This window comes from Notolepis coatsorum (assembly GCF_963971535.1).
Source record: "Notolepis coatsorum genome assembly, contig: SUPER_8_unloc_1, whole genome shotgun sequence".
Lineage (NCBI taxonomy): Eukaryota > Metazoa > Chordata > Actinopteri > Aulopiformes > Paralepididae > Notolepis > Notolepis coatsorum.
In genome coordinates this window covers 1105826-1126872 of record NW_028174873.1, presented here as the reverse complement: position 1 = coordinate 1126872, position 21047 = coordinate 1105826, and the positions used below count along the sequence as shown (strand labels likewise).

Genomic DNA, 21047 nt, shown 5'->3' with positions numbered 1-21047 from the left:
TAGACAACATGCTGTCATTCTCTAGTTGACTGAGCTCTAGATACAAGGACTAACACTAGACAACATGCTGTCATTCTCTAGTGGACTGACTGAGCTCTAGATACAAGGACTAACACTAGACAACATGCTGTCATTCTCTAGTTGACTGAGCTCTAGATACAAGGACTAACACTAGACAACATGATGTCATTCTCTAGTTGACTGACGGAGCTCTAGATACAAGGACTAACACTAGACAACATGCTGTCATTCTCTAGTGGACTGACTGAGCTCTAGATACAAGGACTAACACTAGACAACATGCTGTCATTCTCTAGTTGACTGACTGAGCTCTGGATACAAGGACTAACACTAGACAACATGCTGTCATTCTCTAGTTGACTGAGCTCTTGATACAAGGACTAACACTAGACAACATGCTGTCATTCTCTAGTTGAATGAGCTCTAGATACAAGGACTAACACTAGACAACATGCTGTCATTCTCTAGTTGACTGACTGAGCTCTGGATACAAGGACTAACACTAGACAACATGCTGTCATTCTCTAGCTGACTGAGCTCTAGATACAAGGACTAACACTAGGTCATTGGTGCCCAGAACCAGGCTCAAGACTAGGGGAGACAGAGCTTTCTCCACCGCAGCACCTAGATTGTGGAACAGCCTGAGCTCTGGATACAAGGACTAACACTAGACAACATGCTGTCAAGGTAAATATGAGTTTTTAAATACATTTGCTGTATTTTTGTTATACGATTAGTTTACGTTGGTAATATTGTAAACACTCTTCCAGATCAAAAAATATATATAATAATAATAATATATATTTATTTTTCTTTTATGTGACAGATTGGACCTTTAAAGTGTCATGTACCGTTAGCCAGTACTACCCCCTGCATACTAGCTGCTGATTTCAACCACTAGATGGCGCACTAAGACCGCCTTCAAATCTGAAATGCAGCCTTGATCCAATTTGAAAAGAACCGTTAGTATTATGATCAGGTTTGATGTCTTTCAGTTTACAGCTCGCACACAGCGTCTCCTTAATGTCACAATAAGAATTCCCAAAGGATGGAGTCTGTGAGAGGCTGCTCAGTGTGTGAAACACGGATTGGATTAGATTAGATTGAAATGCAATGTTTCCTATTTCTACAGCTGAAATCCATTTTGAAAACTAAAATTAACACTACACAAAATGCTCTTGAACCACCTCCAATTATATTAGCAATGAATAAAATCACAGAAGAAAATATCTTCAAAAAATATACAAAATATTGGCAAGCGCAAACACTACATTCCATCTCCCCTTCACAAAACGGGAACAGGACTTGGCTTTCTCTCCCAATGCCGTACCCTGGGAACTAATTTGCACCAACACATTCACAATGACTAACAACACTAACCTTCAATTAATCCAATATGAGGTGTTACACAGAGTACATATCACACAGCACAGGATGTTTCAAATGGGATTTGCAAGCACAGATGTCTGCTCCCATTGCACCCTCAACACCCCAGACAACTGTTTCCATGCCACCAATATATATATATATATATATATATATATATGTATTATATATACAGTGTGTACAATGTGGATATATATACATATAGATAAATGTATATACAATGTATATATATATATATATTTATTTTTTTATATATCGGTTTTCGGACAATAGTTCAGCAGTTTTCATGTCTTCCAACCCCTCCTCCCTCCATCATTTATCACATGATATCTGTGGCGTACGCAGTTGGCTCCACAGAGTGTAATTTGGGCCTGGTTCAGTTTGCTCCACAGAGTGTAATTTGGGCCTGGTTCAGTTTGCTCCACAGAGTGTCATTTGGGCCTGGTTCAGTTTGCTCCACAGAGTGTAATTTGGGCCTGGTTCAGTTTGCTCCACAGAGTGTCATTTGGGCCTGGTTCAGTTTGCTCCACAGAGTGTCATTTGGGCCTGGTTCAGTTTGCTCCACAGAGTGTCATTTGGGCCTGGTTCAGTTTGCTCCACAGAGTGTAATTTGGGCCTGGTTCAGTTTGCTCCACAGAGTGTCATTTGGGCCTGGTTCAGTTTGCTCCACAGAGTGTCATTTGGGCCTGGTTCAGTTTGCTCCACAGAGTGTCATTTGGGCCTGGTTCAGTTTGCTCCACAGAGTGTAATTTGGGCCTGGTTCAGTTTGCTCCACAGAGTGTCATTTGGGCCTGGTTCAGTTTGCTCCACAGAGTGTAATTTGGGCCTGGTTCAGTTTGCTCCACAGAGTGTCATTTGGGCCTGGTTCAGTTTGCTCCACAGAGTGTAATTTGGGCCTGGTTCAGTTTGCTCCACAGAGTGTCATTTGGGCCTGGTTCAGTTTGCTCCACAGAGTGTAATTTGGGCCTGGTTCAGTTTGCTCCACAGAGTGTAATTTGGGCCTGGTTCAGTTTGCTCCACAGAGTGTCATTTGGGCCTGGTTCAGTTTGCTCCACAGAGTGTCATTTGGGCCTGGTTCAGTTTGCTCCACAGAGTGTCATTTGGGCCTGGTTCAGTTGGCTCCACAGAGTGTAATTTGGGCCTGGTTCAGTTTGCTCCACAGAGTGTCATTTGGGCCTGGTTCAGTTTGCTCCACAGAGTGTAATTTGGGCCTGGTTCAGTTTGCTCCACAGAGTGTCATTTGGGCCTGGTTCAGTTTGCTCCACAGAGTGTCATTTGGGCCTGGTTCAGTTTGCTCCACAGAGTGTCATTTGGGCCTGGTTCAGTTTGCTCCACAGAGTGTCATTTGGGCCTGGTTAGCAGAGCCTCTGCAGAGCTCCGCAATCTCTGCGCAGACCTGTGCATACCGCGGATAACACGCAAATAACACATTTTGACCTTTAGCAATAGAGGCAACGGGTGTGTTGACCTCTGACCTTAGTGGTGGTGAGCTCCCTCAGTTGCTGCTCCAGACCGGCCGCCAGGCTCTGCACCTTCTGCAGGGTCCGACTGTTCTCCGATAGGCTGCTCTCCAGCTGCACAGAACACACAGCTCCTTTACAACCAGTAGCGACGGAACAGTACTCTCACTGTGTTGCATCGTTAAAGGAACACGCCGACATTTTGGGACATTAGCTCACCGTCTTCTCCAGAGAGAGACGAGGAGATAGATACTAGGGGAAAATCGATCTTAAATTATTAATAATTATTATGATTTCTTTTTTTAATATATATATATTTTTTTTTACATATTTGTTTCACATATATGTGTAAGATTATAACTGATTGTTGGTTTCCTTAAACATATATGTGAATGACCAAAGTAAAAAACAAATAAAAACAATAATATTCAAAAATATATATTTTATTTTATTTGTTTCGAGTTTTTTTTCCCTTTTCCCTGCGATCAATCTATCTGGATTTTTCAAAAAAAATGCCCATCCCTAATAGATACCAGTTCCCTCTCTGTGCGTTCAGTAGAAAGCTATCTGGCTGCACGTTAGCCTAGCTTAGCACAATGAATGGAAGCGGACATGGCCGGTTAGCCTTCGGGAGAGGTGTTAGTTGGACAATGCCTAGGCTAACCGGCCATGTCCGCTTCCATTCATTGTGCTAAGCTAGGCTAACGTGCAGCCAGATGGCTTTCTACTGAACGCACAGAGAGGAAACTGGTATCTATCTTCTAGTCTCTCTCTGGAGAAGACTGTGAGCTAATGTCCCAAAATGTTGGCGTTTTCTTTTAACTGACTAACGTTTGATATATCGGTTGATGTATAGTTCCTCAGATAGCTGGTGTATTTAGAATTTGAATACAGGCTTCAATAGAACTGGCACCAAAATGTGGCACCAAGCAGAACGCTGGTGGTCTGACTAGACTAACAGGAAATATACTTGGACCAGTTTAGAATGTTTGAGTTTGAAGCCTTCTGTACTATACCTGATCCTTCTCCGTCTTCACTCTCTGTAGCTCAGTCTTCAGACTTGAGAAAGACGCTGCAGAGACAAGGAAGAACACCAGGACAGTGTCATTTCAACGTCTAATGTCTCTGGGTCAAACAGAGTATAATAAGATACTTAACCCTTTAATCGCCAATGACGTGTTTAGACGTCATTCCTCGCCATGCGTAATCTGCCAATGACGTCGTACAGCGTCTTTGAGATCAATATTTCAAAAATCTGTCATGGCAATCATATTTCACCCACGGAGACTTGACGTGTGCTGTAGAGCTCCTCTCAACTCTCCAACGGTGCAAGACCGCCATCTGGTGGCCGATCGGCGAGGTGCCAAAACCGGAAGTGAGCGGCCGGAAGTGGTGCTCACCCATATTTCGTCAATTGAAATTTTTTATCTGACGTCAATCGGTATCAAACTACATTTGATGATCTAATATATGTATTTATGTCTATAACTCACGTTCTATGGAATGCTGCTGAAAACGATAAAAACATATTTATACTTTAGACCATATTTTAGTATGAATGTGTGAATGAAAAAGTAGAACGTTGCTACATCCTAAACGATAGATACTTGATGTCGAATGGGCCATAGTAATGTCAATTTAGCAATACAATTTAAAAAGTTATAGCCCTGCAAAGAAGGGGAACATCTCCATAGACTTACAGTGGTGGCAGAGAGTGGATTAAGATCAGAATAATCTCTGGCAGATAAAGGGTTAAGAGTCTAATGTCTACATGCCAAACAGAGTATAATAAGATACTCAGAGTCTAATGTCTACATGTCAAACAGAGTATAATAAGATACTTAAGAGTCTAATGTCTACGGTCAAATGGTTTAAAGTAGTGCAAATTATGATTCACATCACACACATTCCATTTCATTATAGCTAGCCAATACTGTTATTATTAATAAAGGTGATGATGAAATACAAGCAGCCCGGATTCAATTGAATCTATAAGCAATGATGTGATGTTTAATAATAAAGCTGCGTTATGATGACATCGTATCCGAGCAGATATGAATGATGTCTCGTACTTCTCATCATTCCAGAAGTATTGAAACGTGACAAAGCAGTGACTGTGCTTTTAGTGTCCATAGAATTATTAGTCAGACAGTTAAGGCATTAACACACACCAACACTGTGTTGTACTGGTGGTATAGAGTTTTCAGTAGGTAGCATCTTTCTAAGGCCAACAACTGTAATTCCATCCATAGCTTTGGCAGAAACTTTGAATTCATAATGACCAACATAATACTGTAGCTGCCCTCAAAAATGCATCTAAAACACTCCGGAGACGCAACGATTCACAAGTTATTTATCATTTGTGACTTGTGTTTAACATGTGCTAGGAATCATTTTCATGAATCTAAGATGGTTCCTCTCTGGGCCGAGCAGAGCTTCCTCTGAACACAGGAATACAAATATCAGCCAGCGTTTTGATTGATGCTAGATAGGGGTGTAACGATGCATCGATTAATCGAAATGCATAGATTCTAATGTGTTGGATTCGATGCATCGATTTGAATATGTTAGAATCTATTATAATCTAAATTAATCTAAATTAAAATTAAAAATAAATGTCTTTGTTTTTTTTGTGTGTATTGTTTTTATTGACCTATAGTCCATTCATGCTGAGTGAATCAGTTCCCCCAGCCACATTTGTGTATTCAAATTTTTGGGGGGGAATTGACTGATTAATTAATCGAATCGTGAACTTTACTTTATTTGCGTATTTTAAGCGAGATCGGGCTGACTTTGGAATACAACCAGTTGAAATAATGACCACCAAAAGTTAACCTTAGCAAACGGGAGCCGAGGAGGAGAGGGAAAGGTCTTTATATAACACAACAGCACTCCGTTTTAAGTGAGCTCGTTCTAAAAGGTGCCTCTGAAAAGTCTTTCATGTCAGTAACTCAGTACTCTCGTTTTAAGTGAGGTGCCTCTGAAAAGTCTTTACCACGACAGTACTCTTTTAAGTGAGAGGTGCCTCTGAAAAGTCTTTACCACGACAGTACTCTTTTAAGTGAGGTGCCTCTGAAAAGTCTTTACCACGACAGTACTCTTTTAAGTGAGGTGCCTCTGAAAAGTCTTTACCACGACAGTACTCTTTAAGTGAGGTGCCTCTGAAAAGTCTTTACCACGACAGTACTCTTTTAAGTGAGGTGCCTCTGAAAAGTCTTTACCACGACAGTACTCTTTTAAGTGAGGTGCCTCTGAAAAGTCTTTACCACGACAGTACTCTTTTAAGTGAGGTGCCTCTGAAAAGTCTTTACCACGACAGTACTCTTTTAAGTGAGGTGCCTCTGAAAAGTCTTTACCACGACAGTACTCTTTTAAGTGAGGTGCCTCTGAAAAGTCTTTACCACGACAGTACTCTTTTAAGTGGGAGGTGCCTCTGAAAAGTCTTTACCACGACAGTACTCTTTTAAGTGGGAGGTGCCTCTGAAAAGTCTTTACCACGACAGTACTCTTTTAAGTGGGAGGTGCCTCTGAAAAGTCTTTACCACGACAGTACTCTTTTAAGTGAGGTGCCTCTGAAAAGTCTTTACCACGACAGTACTCTTTTAAGTGAGGTGCCTCTGAAAAGTCTTTACCACGACAGTACTCTTTTAAGTGAGGGGTGCCTCTGAAAAGTCTTTACCACGACAGTACTCTTTTAAGTGAGGTGCCTCTGAAAAGTCTTTACCACGACAGTACTCTTTTAAGTGAGGTGCCTCTGAAAAGTCTTTACCACGACAGTACTCTTTTAAGTGAGAGGTGCCTCTGAAAAGTCTTTACCACGACAGTACTCTTTTAAGTGTGAGGTGCCTCTGAAAAGTCTTTACCACGACAGTACTCTTTTAAGTGAGAGGTGCCTCTGAAAAGTCTTTACCACGACAGTACTCTTTTTAAGTGAGGGGTGCCTCTGAAAAGTCTTTACCACGACAGTACTCTTTTAAGTGAGGGGTGCCTCTGAAAAGTCTTTACCACGACAGTACTCTTTTAAGTGAGGGGTGCCTCTGAAAAGTCTTTACCACGACAGTACTCTTTTAAGTGAGAGGTGCCTCTGAAAAGTCTTTCCCACGACAGTACTCTTTTAAGTGAGGTGCCTCTGAAAAGTCTTTACCACGACAGTACTCTTTTAAGTGAGGTGCCTCTGAAAAGTCTTTACCACGACAGTACTCTTTTAAGTGAGGTGCCTCTGAAAAGTCTTTACCACGACAGTACTCTTTTAAGTGAGGGGTGCCTCTGAAAAGTCTTTACCACGACAGTACTCTTTTAAGTGAGGTGCCTCTGAAAAGTCTTTACCACGACAGTACTCTTTTAAGTGAGGTGCCTCTGAAAAGTCTTTACCACGACAGTACTCTTTTAAGTGAGGTGCCTCTGAAAAGTCTTTACCACGACAGTACTCTTTTAAGTGAGAGGTGCCTCTGAAAAGTCTTTACCACGACAGTACTCTTTTAAGTGAGGTGCCTCTGAAAAGTCTTTACCACGACAGTACTCTTTTAAGTGAGGTGCCTCTGAAAAGTCTTTACCACGACAGTACTCTTTTAAGTGAGGTGCCTCTGAAAAGTCTTTACCACGACAGTACTCTTTTAAGTGAGGGGTGCCTCTGAAAAGTCTTTACCACGACAGTACTCTTTTAAGTGAGGTGCCTCTGAAAAGTCTTTACCACGACAGTACTCTTTTAAGTGAGGTGCCTCTGAAAAGTCTTTACCACGACAGTACTCTTTTAAGTGAGGTGCCTCTGAAAAGTCTTTACCACGACAGTACTCTTTTAAGTGAGGGGTGCCTCTGAAAAGTCTTTACCACGACAGTACTCTTTTAAGTGAGGTGCCTCTGAAAAGTCTTTACCACGACAGTACTCTTTTAAGTGAGGTGCCTCTGAAAAGTCTTTACCACGACAGTACTCTTTTAAGTGAGGTGCCTCTGAAAAGTCTTTACCACGACAGTACTCTTTTAAGTGAGGTGCCTCTGAAAAGTCTTTACCACGACAGTACTCTTTTAAGTGGGAGGTGCCTCTGAAAAGTCTTTACCACGACAGTACTCTTTTAAGTGAGGTGCCTCTGAAAAGTCTTTACCACGACAGTACTCTTTTAAGTGAGGTGCCTCTGAAAAGTCTTTACCACGACAGTACTCTTTTAAGTGGGAGGTGCCTCTGAAAAGTCTTTACCACGACAGTACTCTTTTAAGTGAGAGGTGCCTCTGAAAAGTCTTTACCACGACAGTACTCTTTTAAGTGAGGTGCCTCTGAAAAGTCTTTACCACGACAGTACTCTTTTAAGTGGGAGGTGCCTCTGAAAAGTCTTTACCACGACAGTACTCTTTTAAGTGAGAGGTGCCTCTGAAAAGTCTTTACCACGACAGTACTCTTTTAAGTGGGAGGTGCCTCTGAAAAGTCTTTACCACGACAGTACTCTTTTAAGTGAGGTGCCTCTGAAAAGTCTTTACCACGACAGTACTCTTTTAAGTGAGGTGCCTCTGAAAAGTCTTTACCACGACAGTACTCTTTTAAGTGAGGTGCCTCTGAAAAGTCTTTACCACGACAGTACTCTTTTAAGTGAGGTGCCTCTGAAAAGTCTTTACCACGACAGTACTCTTTTAAGTGAGAGGTGCCTCTGAAAAGTCTTTACCACGACAGTACTCTTTTAAGTGAGAGGTGCCTCTGAAAAGTCTTTACCACGACAGTACTCTTTTAAGTGAGAGGTGCCTCTGAAAAGTCTTTACCACGACAGTACTCTTTTAAGTGAGGTGCCTCTGAAAAGTCTTTCCCACGACAGTACTCTTTTAAGTGAGGTGCCTCTGAAAAGTCTTTACCACGACAGTACTCTTTTAAGTGAGGTGCCTCTGAAAAGTCTTTACCACGACAGTACTCTTTTAAGTGAGGGGTGCCTCTGAAAAGTCTTTACCACGACAGTACTCTTTTAAGTGAGGTGCCTCTGAAAAGTCTTTACCACGACAGTACTCTTTTAAGTGAGGTGCCTCTGAAAAGTCTTTACCACGACAGTACTCTTTTAAGTGAGGTGCCTCTGAAAAGTCTTTACCACGACAGTACTCTTTTAAGTGAGGTGCCTCTGAAAAGTCTTTACCACGACAGTACTCTTTTAAGTGAGGTGCCTCTGAAAAGTCTTTACCACGACAGTACTCTTTTAAGTGAGGTGCCTCTGAAAAGTCTTTACCACGACAGTACTCTTTTAAGTGAGGTGCCTCTGAAAAGTCTTTACCACGACAGTACTCTCTTTTAAGTGAGGTGCCTCTGAAAAGTCTTTACCACGACAGTACTCTTTTAAGTGAGGTGCCTCTGAAAAGTCTTTACCACGACAGTACTCTTTTAAGTGAGAGGTGCCTCTGAAAAGTCTTTACCACGACAGTACTCTTTTAAGTGAGGTGCCTCTGAAAAGTCTTTACCACGACAGTACTCTTTTAAGTGAGGTGCCTCTGAAAAGTCTTTACCACGACAGTACTCTCTTTTAAGTGAGGTGCCTCTGAAAAGTCTTTACCACGACAGTACTCTTTTAAGTGAGGTGCCTCTGAAAAGTCTTTACCACGACAGTACTCTTTTAAGTGAGGTGCCTCTGAAAAGTCTTTACCACGACAGTACTCTTTTAAGTGAGGTGCCTCTGAAAAGTCTTTACCACGACAGTACTCTTTTAAGTGAGGTGCCTCTGAAAAGTCTTTACCACGACAGTACTCTTTTAAGTGGGAGGTGCCTCTGAAAAGTCTTTACCACGACAGTACTCTTTTAAGTGAGGTGCCTCTGAAAAGTCTTTACCACGACAGTACTCTTTTAAGTGAGGTGCCTCTGAAAAGTCTTTACCACGACAGTACTCTTTTAAGTGAGGTGCCTCTGAAAAGTATTTACCACGACAGTACTCTTTTAAGTGAGGTGCCTCTGAAAAGTCTTTACCACGACAGTACTCTTTTAAGTGAGGTGCCTCTGAAAAGTCTTTACCACGACAGTACTCTTTTAAGTGAGGTGCCTCTGAAAAGTCTTTACCACGACAGTACTCTTTTAAGTGAGGTGCCTCTGAAAAGTCTTTACCACGACAGTACTCTCTTTTAAGTGAGGTGCCTCTGAAAAGTCTTTACCACGACAGTACTCTTTTAAGTGAGGTGCCTCTGAAAAGTCTTTACCACGACAGTACTCTTTTAAGTGAGAGGTGCCTCTGAAAAGTCTTTACCACGACAGTACTCTTTTAAGTGAGGTGCCTCTGAAAAGTCTTTACCACGACAGTACTCTTTTAAGTGAGGTGCCTCTGAAAAGTCTTTACCACGACAGTACTCTCTTTTAAGTGAGGTGCCTCTGAAAAGTCTTTACCACGACAGTACTCTTTTAAGTGAGGTGCCTCTGAAAAGTCTTTACCACGACAGTACTCTTTTAAGTGGGAGGTGCCTCTGAAAAGTCTTTACCACGACAGTACTCTTTTAAGTGAGGTGCCTCTGAAAAGTCTTTACCACGACAGTACTCTTTTAAGTGAGGTGCCTCTGAAAAGTCTTTACCACGACAGTACTCTTTTAAGTGGGAGGTGCCTCTGAAAAGTCTTTACCACGACAGTACTCTTTTAAGTGAGGTGCCTCTGAAAAGTCTTTACCACGACAGTACTCTTTTAAGTGAGGTGCCTCTGAAAAGTCTTTACCACGACAGTACTCTTTTAAGTGAGGTGCCTCTGAAAAGTCTTTACCACGACAGTACTCTTTTAAGTGAGAGGTGCCTCTGAAAAGTCTTTACCACGACAGTACTCTTTTAAGTGAGGTGCCTCTGAAAAGTCTTTACCACGACAGTACTCTTTTAAGTGAGGTGCCTCTGAAAAGTCTTTACCACGACAGTACTCTTTTAAGTGAGGTGCCTCTGAAAAGTCTTTACCACGACAGTACTCTTTTAAGTGAGGTGCCTCTGAAAAGTCTTTACCACGACAGTACTCTTTTAAGTGAGGTGCCTCTGAAAAGTCTTTACCACGACAGTACTCTTTTAAGTGAGGGGTGCCTCTGAAAAGTCTTTACCACGACAGTACTCTTTTAAGTGAGGTGCCTCTGAAAAGTCTTTACCACGACAGTACTCTTTTAAGTGAGGTGCCTCTGAAAAGTCTTTACCACGACAGTACTCTTTTAAGTGAGGTGCCTCTGAAAAGTCTTTACCACGACAGTACTCTTTTAAGTGAGGTGCCTCTGAAAAGTCTTTACCACGACAGTACTCTTTTAAGTGGGAGGTGCCTCTGAAAAGTCTTTACCACGACAGTACTCTTTTAAGTGAGGTGCCTCTGAAAAGTCTTTACCACGACAGTACTCTTTTAAGTGAGGTGCCTCTGAAAAGTCTTTACCACGACAGTACTCTTTTAAGTGGGAGGTGCCTCTGAAAAGTCTTTACCACGACAGTACTCTTTTAAGTGAGAGGTGCCTCTGAAAAGTCTTTACCACGACAGTACTCTTTTAAGTGAGGTGCCTCTGAAAAGTCTTTACCACGACAGTACTCTTTTAAGTGGGAGGTGCCTCTGAAAAGTCTTTACCACGACAGTACTCTTTTAAGTGAGAGGTGCCTCTGAAAAGTCTTTACCACGACAGTACTCTTTTAAGTGGGAGGTGCCTCTGAAAAGTCTTTACCACGACAGTACTCTTTTAAGTGAGGTGCCTCTGAAAAGTCTTTACCACGACAGTACTCTTTTAAGTGAGGTGCCTCTGAAAAGTCTTTACCACGACAGTACTCTTTTAAGTGAGGTGCCTCTGAAAAGTCTTTACCACGACAGTACTCTTTTAAGTGAGAGGTGCCTCTGAAAAGTCTTTACCACGACAGTACTCTTTTAAGTGAGGTGCCTCTGAAAAGTCTTTACCACGACAGTACTCTTTTAAGTGAGAGGTGCCTCTGAAAAGTCTTTACCACGACAGTACTCTTTTAAGTGGGAGGTGCCTCTGAAAAGTCTTTACCACGACAGTACTCTTTTAAGTGGGAGGTGCCTCTGAAAAGTCTTTACCACGACAGTACTCTTTTAAGTGAGGTGCCTCTGAAAAGTCTTTACCACGACAGTACTCTTTTAAGTGAGAGGTGCCTCTGAAAAGTCTTTACCACGACAGTACTCTTTTAAGTGAGAGGTGCCTCTGAAAAGTCTTTACCACGACAGTACTCTTTTAAGTGAGAGGTGCCTCTGAAAAGTCTTTACCACGACAGTACTCTTTTAAGTGAGGTGCTTCTGAAAAGTCTTTACCACGACAGTACTCTTTTAAGTGAGGTGCCTCTGAAAAGTCTTTACCACGACAGTACTCTTTTAAGTGAGGTGCCTCTGAAAAGTCTTTACCACGACAGTACTCTTTTAAGTGAGGTGCCTCTGAAAAGTCTTTACCACGACAGTACTCTTTTAAGTGAGGTGCCTCTGAAAAGTCTTTACCACGACAGTACTCTTTTAAGTGAGGTGCCTCTGAAAAGTCTTTACCACGACAGTACTCTTTTAAGTGAGGTGCCTCTGAAAAGTCTTTACCACGACAGTACTCTCTTTTAAGTGAGGTGCCTCTGAAAAGTCTTTACCACGACAGTACTCTTTTAAGTGAGGTGCCTCTGAAAAGTCTTTACCACGACAGTACTCTTTTAAGTGAGAGGTGCCTCTGAAAAGTCTTTACCACGACAGTACTCTTTTAAGTGAGGTGCCTCTGAAAAGTCTTTACCACGACAGTACTCTTTTAAGTGAGGTGCCTCTGAAAAGTCTTTACCACGACAGTACTCTCTTTTAAGTGAGGTGCCTCTGAAAAGTCTTTACCACGACAGTACTCTTTTAAGTGAGGTGCCTCTGAAAAGTCTTTACCACGACAGTACTCTTTTAAGTGGGAGGTGCCTCTGAAAAGTCTTTACCACGACAGTACTCTTTTAAGTGGGAGGTGCCTCTGAAAAGTCTTTACCACGACAGTACTCTTTTAAGTGAGAGGTGCCTCTGAAAAGTCTTTACCACGACAGTACTCTTTTAAGTGGGAGGTGCCTCTGAAAAGTCTTTACCACGACAGTACTCTTTTAAGTGAGGTGCCTCTGAAAAGTCTTTACCACGACAGTACTCTTTTAAGTGAGGGGTGCCTCTGAAAAGTCTTTACCACGACAGTACTCTTTTAAGTGAGGTGCCTCTGAAAAGTCTTTACCACGACAGTACTCTTTTAAGTGAGGGGTGCCTCTGAAAAGTCTTTACCACGACAGTACTCTTTTAAGTGAGGTGCCTCTGAAAAGTCTTTACCACGACAGTACTCTTTTAAGTGAGGTGCCTCTGAAAAGTCTTTACCACGACAGTACTCTTTTAAGTGAGGGGTGCCTCTGAAAAGTCTTTACCACGACAGTACTCTTTTAAGTGAGGTGCCTCTGAAAAGTCTTTACCACGACAGTACTCTTTTAAGTGTGAGGTGCCTCTGAAAAGTCTTTACCACGACAGTACTCTTTTAAGTGAGAGGTGCCTCTGAAAAGTCTTTACCACGACAGTACTCTTTTAAGTGTGAGGTGCCTCTGAAAAGTCTTTCCCACGACAGTACTCTTTTAAGTGTGAGGTGCCTCTGAAAAGTCTTTACCACGACAGTACTCTTTTAAGTGAGGTGCCTCTGAAAAGTCTTTACCACGACAGTACTCTTTTAAGTGAGGTGCCTCTGAAAAGTCTTTACCACGACAGTACTCTTTTAAGTGAGGGGTGCCTCTGAAAAGTCTTTACCACGACAGTACTCTTTTAAGTGAGGTGCCTCTGAAAAGTCTTTCCCACGACAGTACTCTTTTAAGTGAGAGGTGCCTCTGAAAAGTCTTTACCACGACAGTACTCTTTTAAGTGAGGTGCCTCTGAAAAGTCTTTACCACGACAGTACTCTTTTAAGTGAGGTGCCTCTGAAAAGTCTTTCCCACGACAGTACTCTTTTTTAAGTGAGGTGCCTCTGAAAAGTCTTTACCACGACAGTACTCTTTAAGTGAGGTGCCTCTGAAAAGTCTTTACCACGACAGTACTCTTTTAAGTGAGGTGCCTCTGAAAAGTCTTTACCACGACAGTACTCTTTTAAGTGAGGTGCCTCTGAAAAGTCTTTACCACGACAGTACTCTTTTAAGTGAGGTGCCTCTGAAAAGTCTTTACCACGACAGTACTCTTTTAAGTGGGAGGTGCCTCTGAAAAGTCTTTACCACGACAGTACTCTTTTAAGTGAGGGGTGCCTCGGAAAAGTCTTTACCACGACAGTACTCTTTTAAGTGAGGTGCCTCTGAAAAGTCTTTACCACGACAGTACTCTTTTAAGTGAGAGGTGCCTCTGAAAAGTCTTTACCACGACAGTACTCTTTTAAGTGAGGTGCCTCTGAAAAGTCTTTACCACGACAGTACTCTCTTTTAAGTGAGGTGCCTCTGAAAAGTCTTTACCACGACAGTACTCTTTTAAGTGAGGTGCCTCTGAAAAGTCTTTACCACGACAGTACTCTTTTAAGTGAGGGGTGCCTCGTACCTTCCAAGATGTCTGAACAACAGTCACCAATGGAGAAGAAAGAAGAGTAGAAAGAGAGGGACTTGAGAGGAAGACACAAAAGCATAAAAAATAAAGAATATATCTGTAGATGTGAAAGGGAATGTCTCTAGATGTCTTTGGTGAAATTAAATTGGCAGACGGTTCCCACTGTGGTGGATGAGAATTAAACTCTTTCCGTTTGTGACCATGAAGAGAAACACTGTCCCAGCTCCTACAGTTCCTGGGTAACTACAACACTATTATCTTCAGCAATCATGTAGTCAGATGCAATGACGTACGACACACACCCCCCCGGAACATGACCCGGACGTGTATTGAAAACAGCTGGTTTGAAACGTGGATTAACCAGCGGACCACGGGGAAATACAATGATGCATCTGAACTGGCATATTAAAACAGTTAGCATACTGTATAACATCACATGATTATCATATTGCGGATGAAAACCATGATTATATGGTTCTTCAATTGCACAAATCAACATTATGCATATACAATTATATAGGCTTTGTTTTTTTCTTTTTTCATTTTAGATACATTAAGATGTACTCAGATTATTGAATTTTTTTGTATCTGTATATTTGATGTTTCTTTATGTACTGTCTTTTTATGGTAAGTAAGTACATCTAAATACCGTGAGTTGCACTTGTATGAAAAATATGGCTCTACAGTCTACTCTTCCATCTCCTCACAGCTCTATGTATCTACAGTTGGGCGCTCTACATCAGGGGTTCCCAAAGTCGGGGTCGCCGCGGGGGGGGGGGGGGGGGGGGGCCAGGACAGTGTTTCTAGTTGCAGCAGCGCAATAGTTAGAATAACCTAGATGGGGAACAACCAGGAGATCACTGCAACTCACACAAGTTGGAGAACTATCTCTCTCTCTCTCTTGCCCTGGTTAAAAGCCTCCAATGCTTATTAGTGTGTGTGCGTTTGAACGTGTGCATGTTTTAACCATACATTTCCATTTATTTATAAAAAAAAAAATATATATATATATATATATATATATATATATATATAGAAATTGTAAAAATGTTTACCTCCTATAATAGTGGGGGTCGCGGCTCTCTGACACCGTTATTTTTGGGTCGCGGCCTGATAAGTTTGGGAACCCCTGCTCTACATGACCAAGTCTCACCGATCTCCTCCTTGCAGCCCTCTATCCATCTCCTCACAGCTCTATGTATCTACAGTGGGGCGCTCTACGTGACCAAGTCTCACCGATCTCCTCCTTGCAGCCCTCTATCCATCTCCTCACAGCTCTATGTATCTACAGTGGGGCGCTCTACGTGACCAAGTCTCACCGATCTCCTCCTTGCAGCCCTCTATCCATCTCCTCACAGCTCTATGTATCTACAGTGGGGCGCTCTACGTGACCAAGTCTCACCGATCTCCTCCTTGCAGCCCTCTATCTCCAGCTGCAGGGTGTCCTCCAGGTTCTCACCTATCTCCTCCTTGCAGCCCTCTATCTCCAGCTGCAGGGTGCCCTCCAGGTTCTCACCTATCTCCTCCTTGCAGCCCTCTATCTCCAGCTGCAGGGTGTCCTCCAGGTTCTCACCTATCTCCTCCTTGCAGCCCTCTATCTCCAGCTGCAGGGTGTCCTCCAGGTTCTCACCTATCTCCTCCTTGCAGCCCTCTATCTCCAGCTGCAGGGTGTCCTCCAGGTTCTCACCTATCTCCTCCTTGCAGCCCTCTATCTCCAGCTGCAGGGTGCCCTCCAGGTTCTCACCTATCTCCTCCTTGCAGCCCTCTATCTCCAGCTGCAGGGTGTCCTCCAGGTTCTCCTTCAGACACGTCTCCGCCTGCAGCTGCTCCTTCAGGAACAGGATCTCCGCCTTCAGCTTCTCCTCCAGGTGGTCGGCCCCTGTGCGCGCCGCCACCACATCCCGCCGGAGCTGCACCGCCAGGGCGTGTAGTTCCTGATGGGAAGCCAAACCACGGCACAATGGTATAATATATATAATAATAATAATAATATATATTACACCGTGGTAGACGTGTGAATTCTTCAGCACACAGTAAGTCTGTTTTTCAATAGATGTCTTGTCTTTTCAATAGCGTCCACTAGGGGTGCAACGGTACAGAGAAGCCACGGTTCGGTACGCACCTCGGTATTGGGGGTCACGGTTCGGTACGAGTTCGGTACAACAGAAAAAGAATATTTATAATAATTATTATTAATATACTTTTTTTAATAAAAAAAATTTATTTATATATTATATTTATGATAATTATAATTATAATTATTATTATTAAATAGAATAATTTTCTATAGGCTTGCCGTGGTAGTCAGTGATACTGGTGTCACTCTGTGTTCAGGCATCCACTTGCCTACTGCCCCTTTAACAACTTATCCTTGCTAAGTTTCAGTTTCACTTCTAGAGAGAATTTAACTTCACGACGAGACTGAATACTAGAGAACAGATGACATATTACAACAATGGCAGAGGATTATTTGGATTTAAACACAGTGGAGCTCAGATGATCTGTCCGGAAAAGTATGTTTATTTTTCTTATTTGATTGTGCCTGTGAGTCCGGCGGGGGAGAATGTTGATGCGTTTGTTGGCGTGTGTGTGTGTGTGTCGGCGACGCGTGTGTGTTTCTTTCCATTGGTTTCATTTGGTTAACGTTATTGGGCGAACAAGAAAACGAAAGAAAACTGTAAATAGTAATGACCCTGCAGCTGTTCCAATGTATGTGCCTTTCTCTGTGCACTTTCGCCCGCTCTGAACTGAAGTCGGACTTGGTGTGCCCGGGCAGCAACGCACGCTGTTCTCGCACGGAACCTCGCGAGTGCCTGCATGTGGGACTGGTGTGTTTGAGCTGTGGGGCGTATTCGCCGTATGGCTGCGCGTACCGCACCGTGACGGCCGTACCGTAAATTCATGGGACGAATAGACGTACCGTTACACCCCTAGTGTCGACATACTGTATATATAGTTAAAGATTCAGTACATGAAAATCTTGTTTTTCAAGCATTTCTTTTACAGAAGGTATAAGATATAAATTGGCCAAAATGTTAGAACTGTTGTGAAAATTATTACTGAAGCCCTTTGATATCCAATCTACACTGGTTACCCTGATTGGCCCATCAAAATTGTTTGCTACAATTAGGTTGAGTTTAGTGGTTCAAAAACATCAACAGCAATGGTGACAATTTATTTATCACCTGCTAGCACAGTTAGCCAATGTTAATCTCCCATAGCAACCGATCACACTGGGCTCATGAATTAGTTTACATTTGAACGCTTAATGTATTATGATACTATCTTGATATCTCCTTTCAATGAACAGAAGGCCACGACCCCCAACATACTGAGAGTTGGCTGTGCTCAGAGAGGGTGCACTAAAACAAGTTATAACAAATCAAATGATACATCTGAAGCTGAAAAAAGTATACTCATGATCTTAACATTCCACAATAAGCAATTTATGACTAAATTAAAACATCATTGTACTGGATCTTTAAAAGCGGTTAGTAGAAGCGGTTTCCTTTGGGTGATGCATCACATTCACACTCCAAGAGATTTAGATGGACTTTGCAAATTCATAAGCGGTCCAAAATATTTCAAAATAGACTTCTAACAACGTCATTGTGTGAAAGGTTCCTTTCATTTCTTTCAGCACGGTGCCAGAGGAAATGTCAACCTCCAGGATTTTGTGATCACAAGAATGAATGCAAATTCAAGTAAACCCTGCAATATTTGTAACAGCTTTCAAATTTGACCAATCCGCTCATGAAATATGAATACCATGACGAAAATATGAAATATTAATCTCAAACACGCCTTACGGCGTGATTGGCAGACAACGCATGGCGGAGAAACCCGCCTTAACACATGATTGGCGGAGAATGGGTTAATGTTGCTGTGGGACAAAGTGAGAATAGCCTCCAATCAAATGCCATGTATGTAGATATTATAATTACTATGTTTATATAGTGGATCATACAAATACAAACACAATAGATGTTTTGGAACTTTTTATATGTATTGCCCCTCAACAGGCCACAACTGGGCAACATTAAATTATGCTTGTTAAGCACTATACCAAAATAAATAACAAATATATACTGATTGATTGCACATTTTAATGAACAGATTGCAGAATGGGTACAGTACAGCTCAATACACACAATTGTTAAGGGGATGCAGACCAGAGAGACTTTTGTCTTGTTTACATCAGGGTCCCCCATTTTCAATTCATGACATTTATGACATACACAACATACAGATATAAGAATCTAATCATCTAAACTAATCTAATCATGACATTTAAGACATGCATGACATACAGATATATATATATATATCTCTGAGCACCTGAAGACTGTGCTATTAAACCAGGAAGTGCAGCACTGTTGATAAGGATGTAGCCTCCACTACTGTAGTGCCCTGCGCTGCAACACAACTAACACAAGAGTGAACAAAAAATGCTCATGGACCCGCGGTCTGTCGTTGACTGCTCGCTTGTGTTGTTCGTTGGATTAGTTTTGGATTATTTGGGCTCGCCAAACAAACTATCAAAACATACACGGAACCGCGGTCTATCGTTGACTGAGTCGCTTGTACTGTCGCTGTGTGTCAGACTCTGGATTCTTTCGAACACCCGCCCACCTCTGATTGGCTTACCATGACATTTTACTCAACCTCAGCCAATCGCGCACTGCCCACTAACGAAGGAAAAAAAGTATTGCTTCTCAGCGCAGAGATCTGTCTGATGAAAAAAACAGCTTCAATCATAGTAACGCGCCGCATTTTTTGCAGTAACGGTAACGGTGTTATTAAGATTGGAAGAGTAATCCGTTAGATTACTCGTTACTGAAAAAACTAACGCCGTTAGTAACGCCGTTATTTATAATGCCGTTATTCCCATCACTGGATGTCACAGTATGATGTCATAATCAAACATTCTAGAACATTTGTGATGTCACAGTATGATGTCATAATCAAACATTCTAGAACATTTGTGAGGCACAGTATGATGTCATAATAGAACATTCTAGAACATTTGTGATGTCACAGTATGATGTCATAATCAAACATTCTAGAACATTTGTGATGTCACAGTATGATGTCATAATCAAACATTCTAGAACATTTGTGATTTCACAGTATGATGTCATAATAGAACATTCTAGAACATTTGTGTACAGTATATTCAACAATTCTCTCAGAGAATTATTGCGGAGGTCAGTAATACGCCACGATGCGTCTACACTGCCGGACATTCTAAAGAAAGAAGAAGAAGAAGAGGATCTCAGAAGACAAGTGAAGATCTCCCTTGTTTCCGGCTATTCCCACATGGAAAAGGAAACAATGTCCTGTACAATCCTTAATGAGCGGCGTCATAAGGGAAGGTTCTGGGATGTGGTTATTAAAGTCAACAGCACTGAGTTGAATGCCCACAAGACCCTCCTGTGTGACTGCAGTGACTATTTCAGGTAAGTTTAGCTTGGTTCAGGTTAGCTTGGTTCAGGTTAGCTTGGTTCAGCTTAGCTTGGTTCAGCTTAGCTTGGTTCAGGTTAGCTTCGTTAGTAAACAGATACCATACTGTACTTTTACTGTAAACAGATACTATACTGTACGTCTACTGTAAAAAGATAATATACTGTACTTCTACTGTAAACATATACTATACTGTACTTCTACTATAAACAGATACTATACTGTAAAAATATACTATACTGCACTTCTACTGTAAACAGATACTATACTGTACTTCTACTGTAAACAGATACTATTCTGTACTTCTACTGTAAACAGATACTATACTGTACTTCTACTGTAAAAAGATATACTTCTACTGTGCTAAGACCCTATACTTCTACAGTGAACATATATTACTACACAGGACAGAATGTTGCTTACTGTTTACTCATCAGATTTCTCTATACTCTGCGTCCCACAGAGCCCTCTTCACTCGCTGGAGCGACTCAGAGAAAGCAGTCTACAGTATCCCTGGGGTGTCCCCGGGTATGATGCAGCTCATCATAGAGTACTCCTACACACGCTTTGTGCTGGTGACAGCAGAGAACGTGGAAGAGCTTCTGGTGGCTGCAGACCAGCTTCGCGTCACTGGCATAGTAGGAGCGTGCTCTGACTTCCTAGAAGGCCAGCTGTCTCTGGAAAACTGTGTCGGCATCTGGAGGTTCGTGGACATCTACTGCTGCCCTGACCTGAGGCGCAAGGCCCATCTCTTCATCGTGTGCCACTTTGAGGAGATGTTGCACGTCTCACAGGAGTTTGTGGAGCTGTCCCTGCAGCAACTGGTGGACATCATCGAGAGGGATGATCTGAACGTGAAGAGCGAGGAGACGGTGTTCGAGGCCGTCCTCCAATGGATCGACCACTCTTGTGAGGAGCGTAAAACACACATCCCTTTGCTGCTGCCCAAGGTGACTAATTATATTACTGTGCATTACATTAAAACAACACTAGGTTCCCTAGTACAGTGGTTCTCAAACATTTGGGTCCAAACTGTTCCCTAGCAACAGAAACCGTCTACAACCGGTGTCTAAGTTGTACCCGCTGTCTGCTCGTCTCTTCCCAGGTTCGCATGGGCTTGATGAGGCCTGACTACTTGCTGAACAATGTCCAGAACAACCCTGTGGTGAGGGACAGCCACGACTGCAGGGCCCTCATCCTCAGCGTCCTGAACCCCCCTGGCTCCGACAGGCTCCCAAACCCCCTGATGCGTCCACGC

General features: G+C 42.4%; 1 protein-coding gene across 2 annotated transcripts in view; it reads right to left on the bottom strand.

Annotated features, from left to right (window-relative positions):
• Positions 1-21047, bottom strand: part of rabep1 (rabaptin, RAB GTPase binding effector protein 1) — a 109489-nt gene that overhangs the window by 5920 nt on the left and 82522 nt on the right. For both annotated transcript variants that reach the window (XM_084338365.1, XM_084338366.1), the window contains 3 exons: positions 16071-16260; positions 3884-3939; positions 2883-2981 (listed from right to left, as the gene is read on the bottom strand). In XM_084338365.1, the coding sequence (XP_084194491.1) occupies positions 2883-2981; positions 3884-3939; positions 16071-16260 (345 nt within the window). The remainder of the gene's footprint in view (positions 1-2882; positions 2982-3883; positions 3940-16070; positions 16261-21047) is intronic.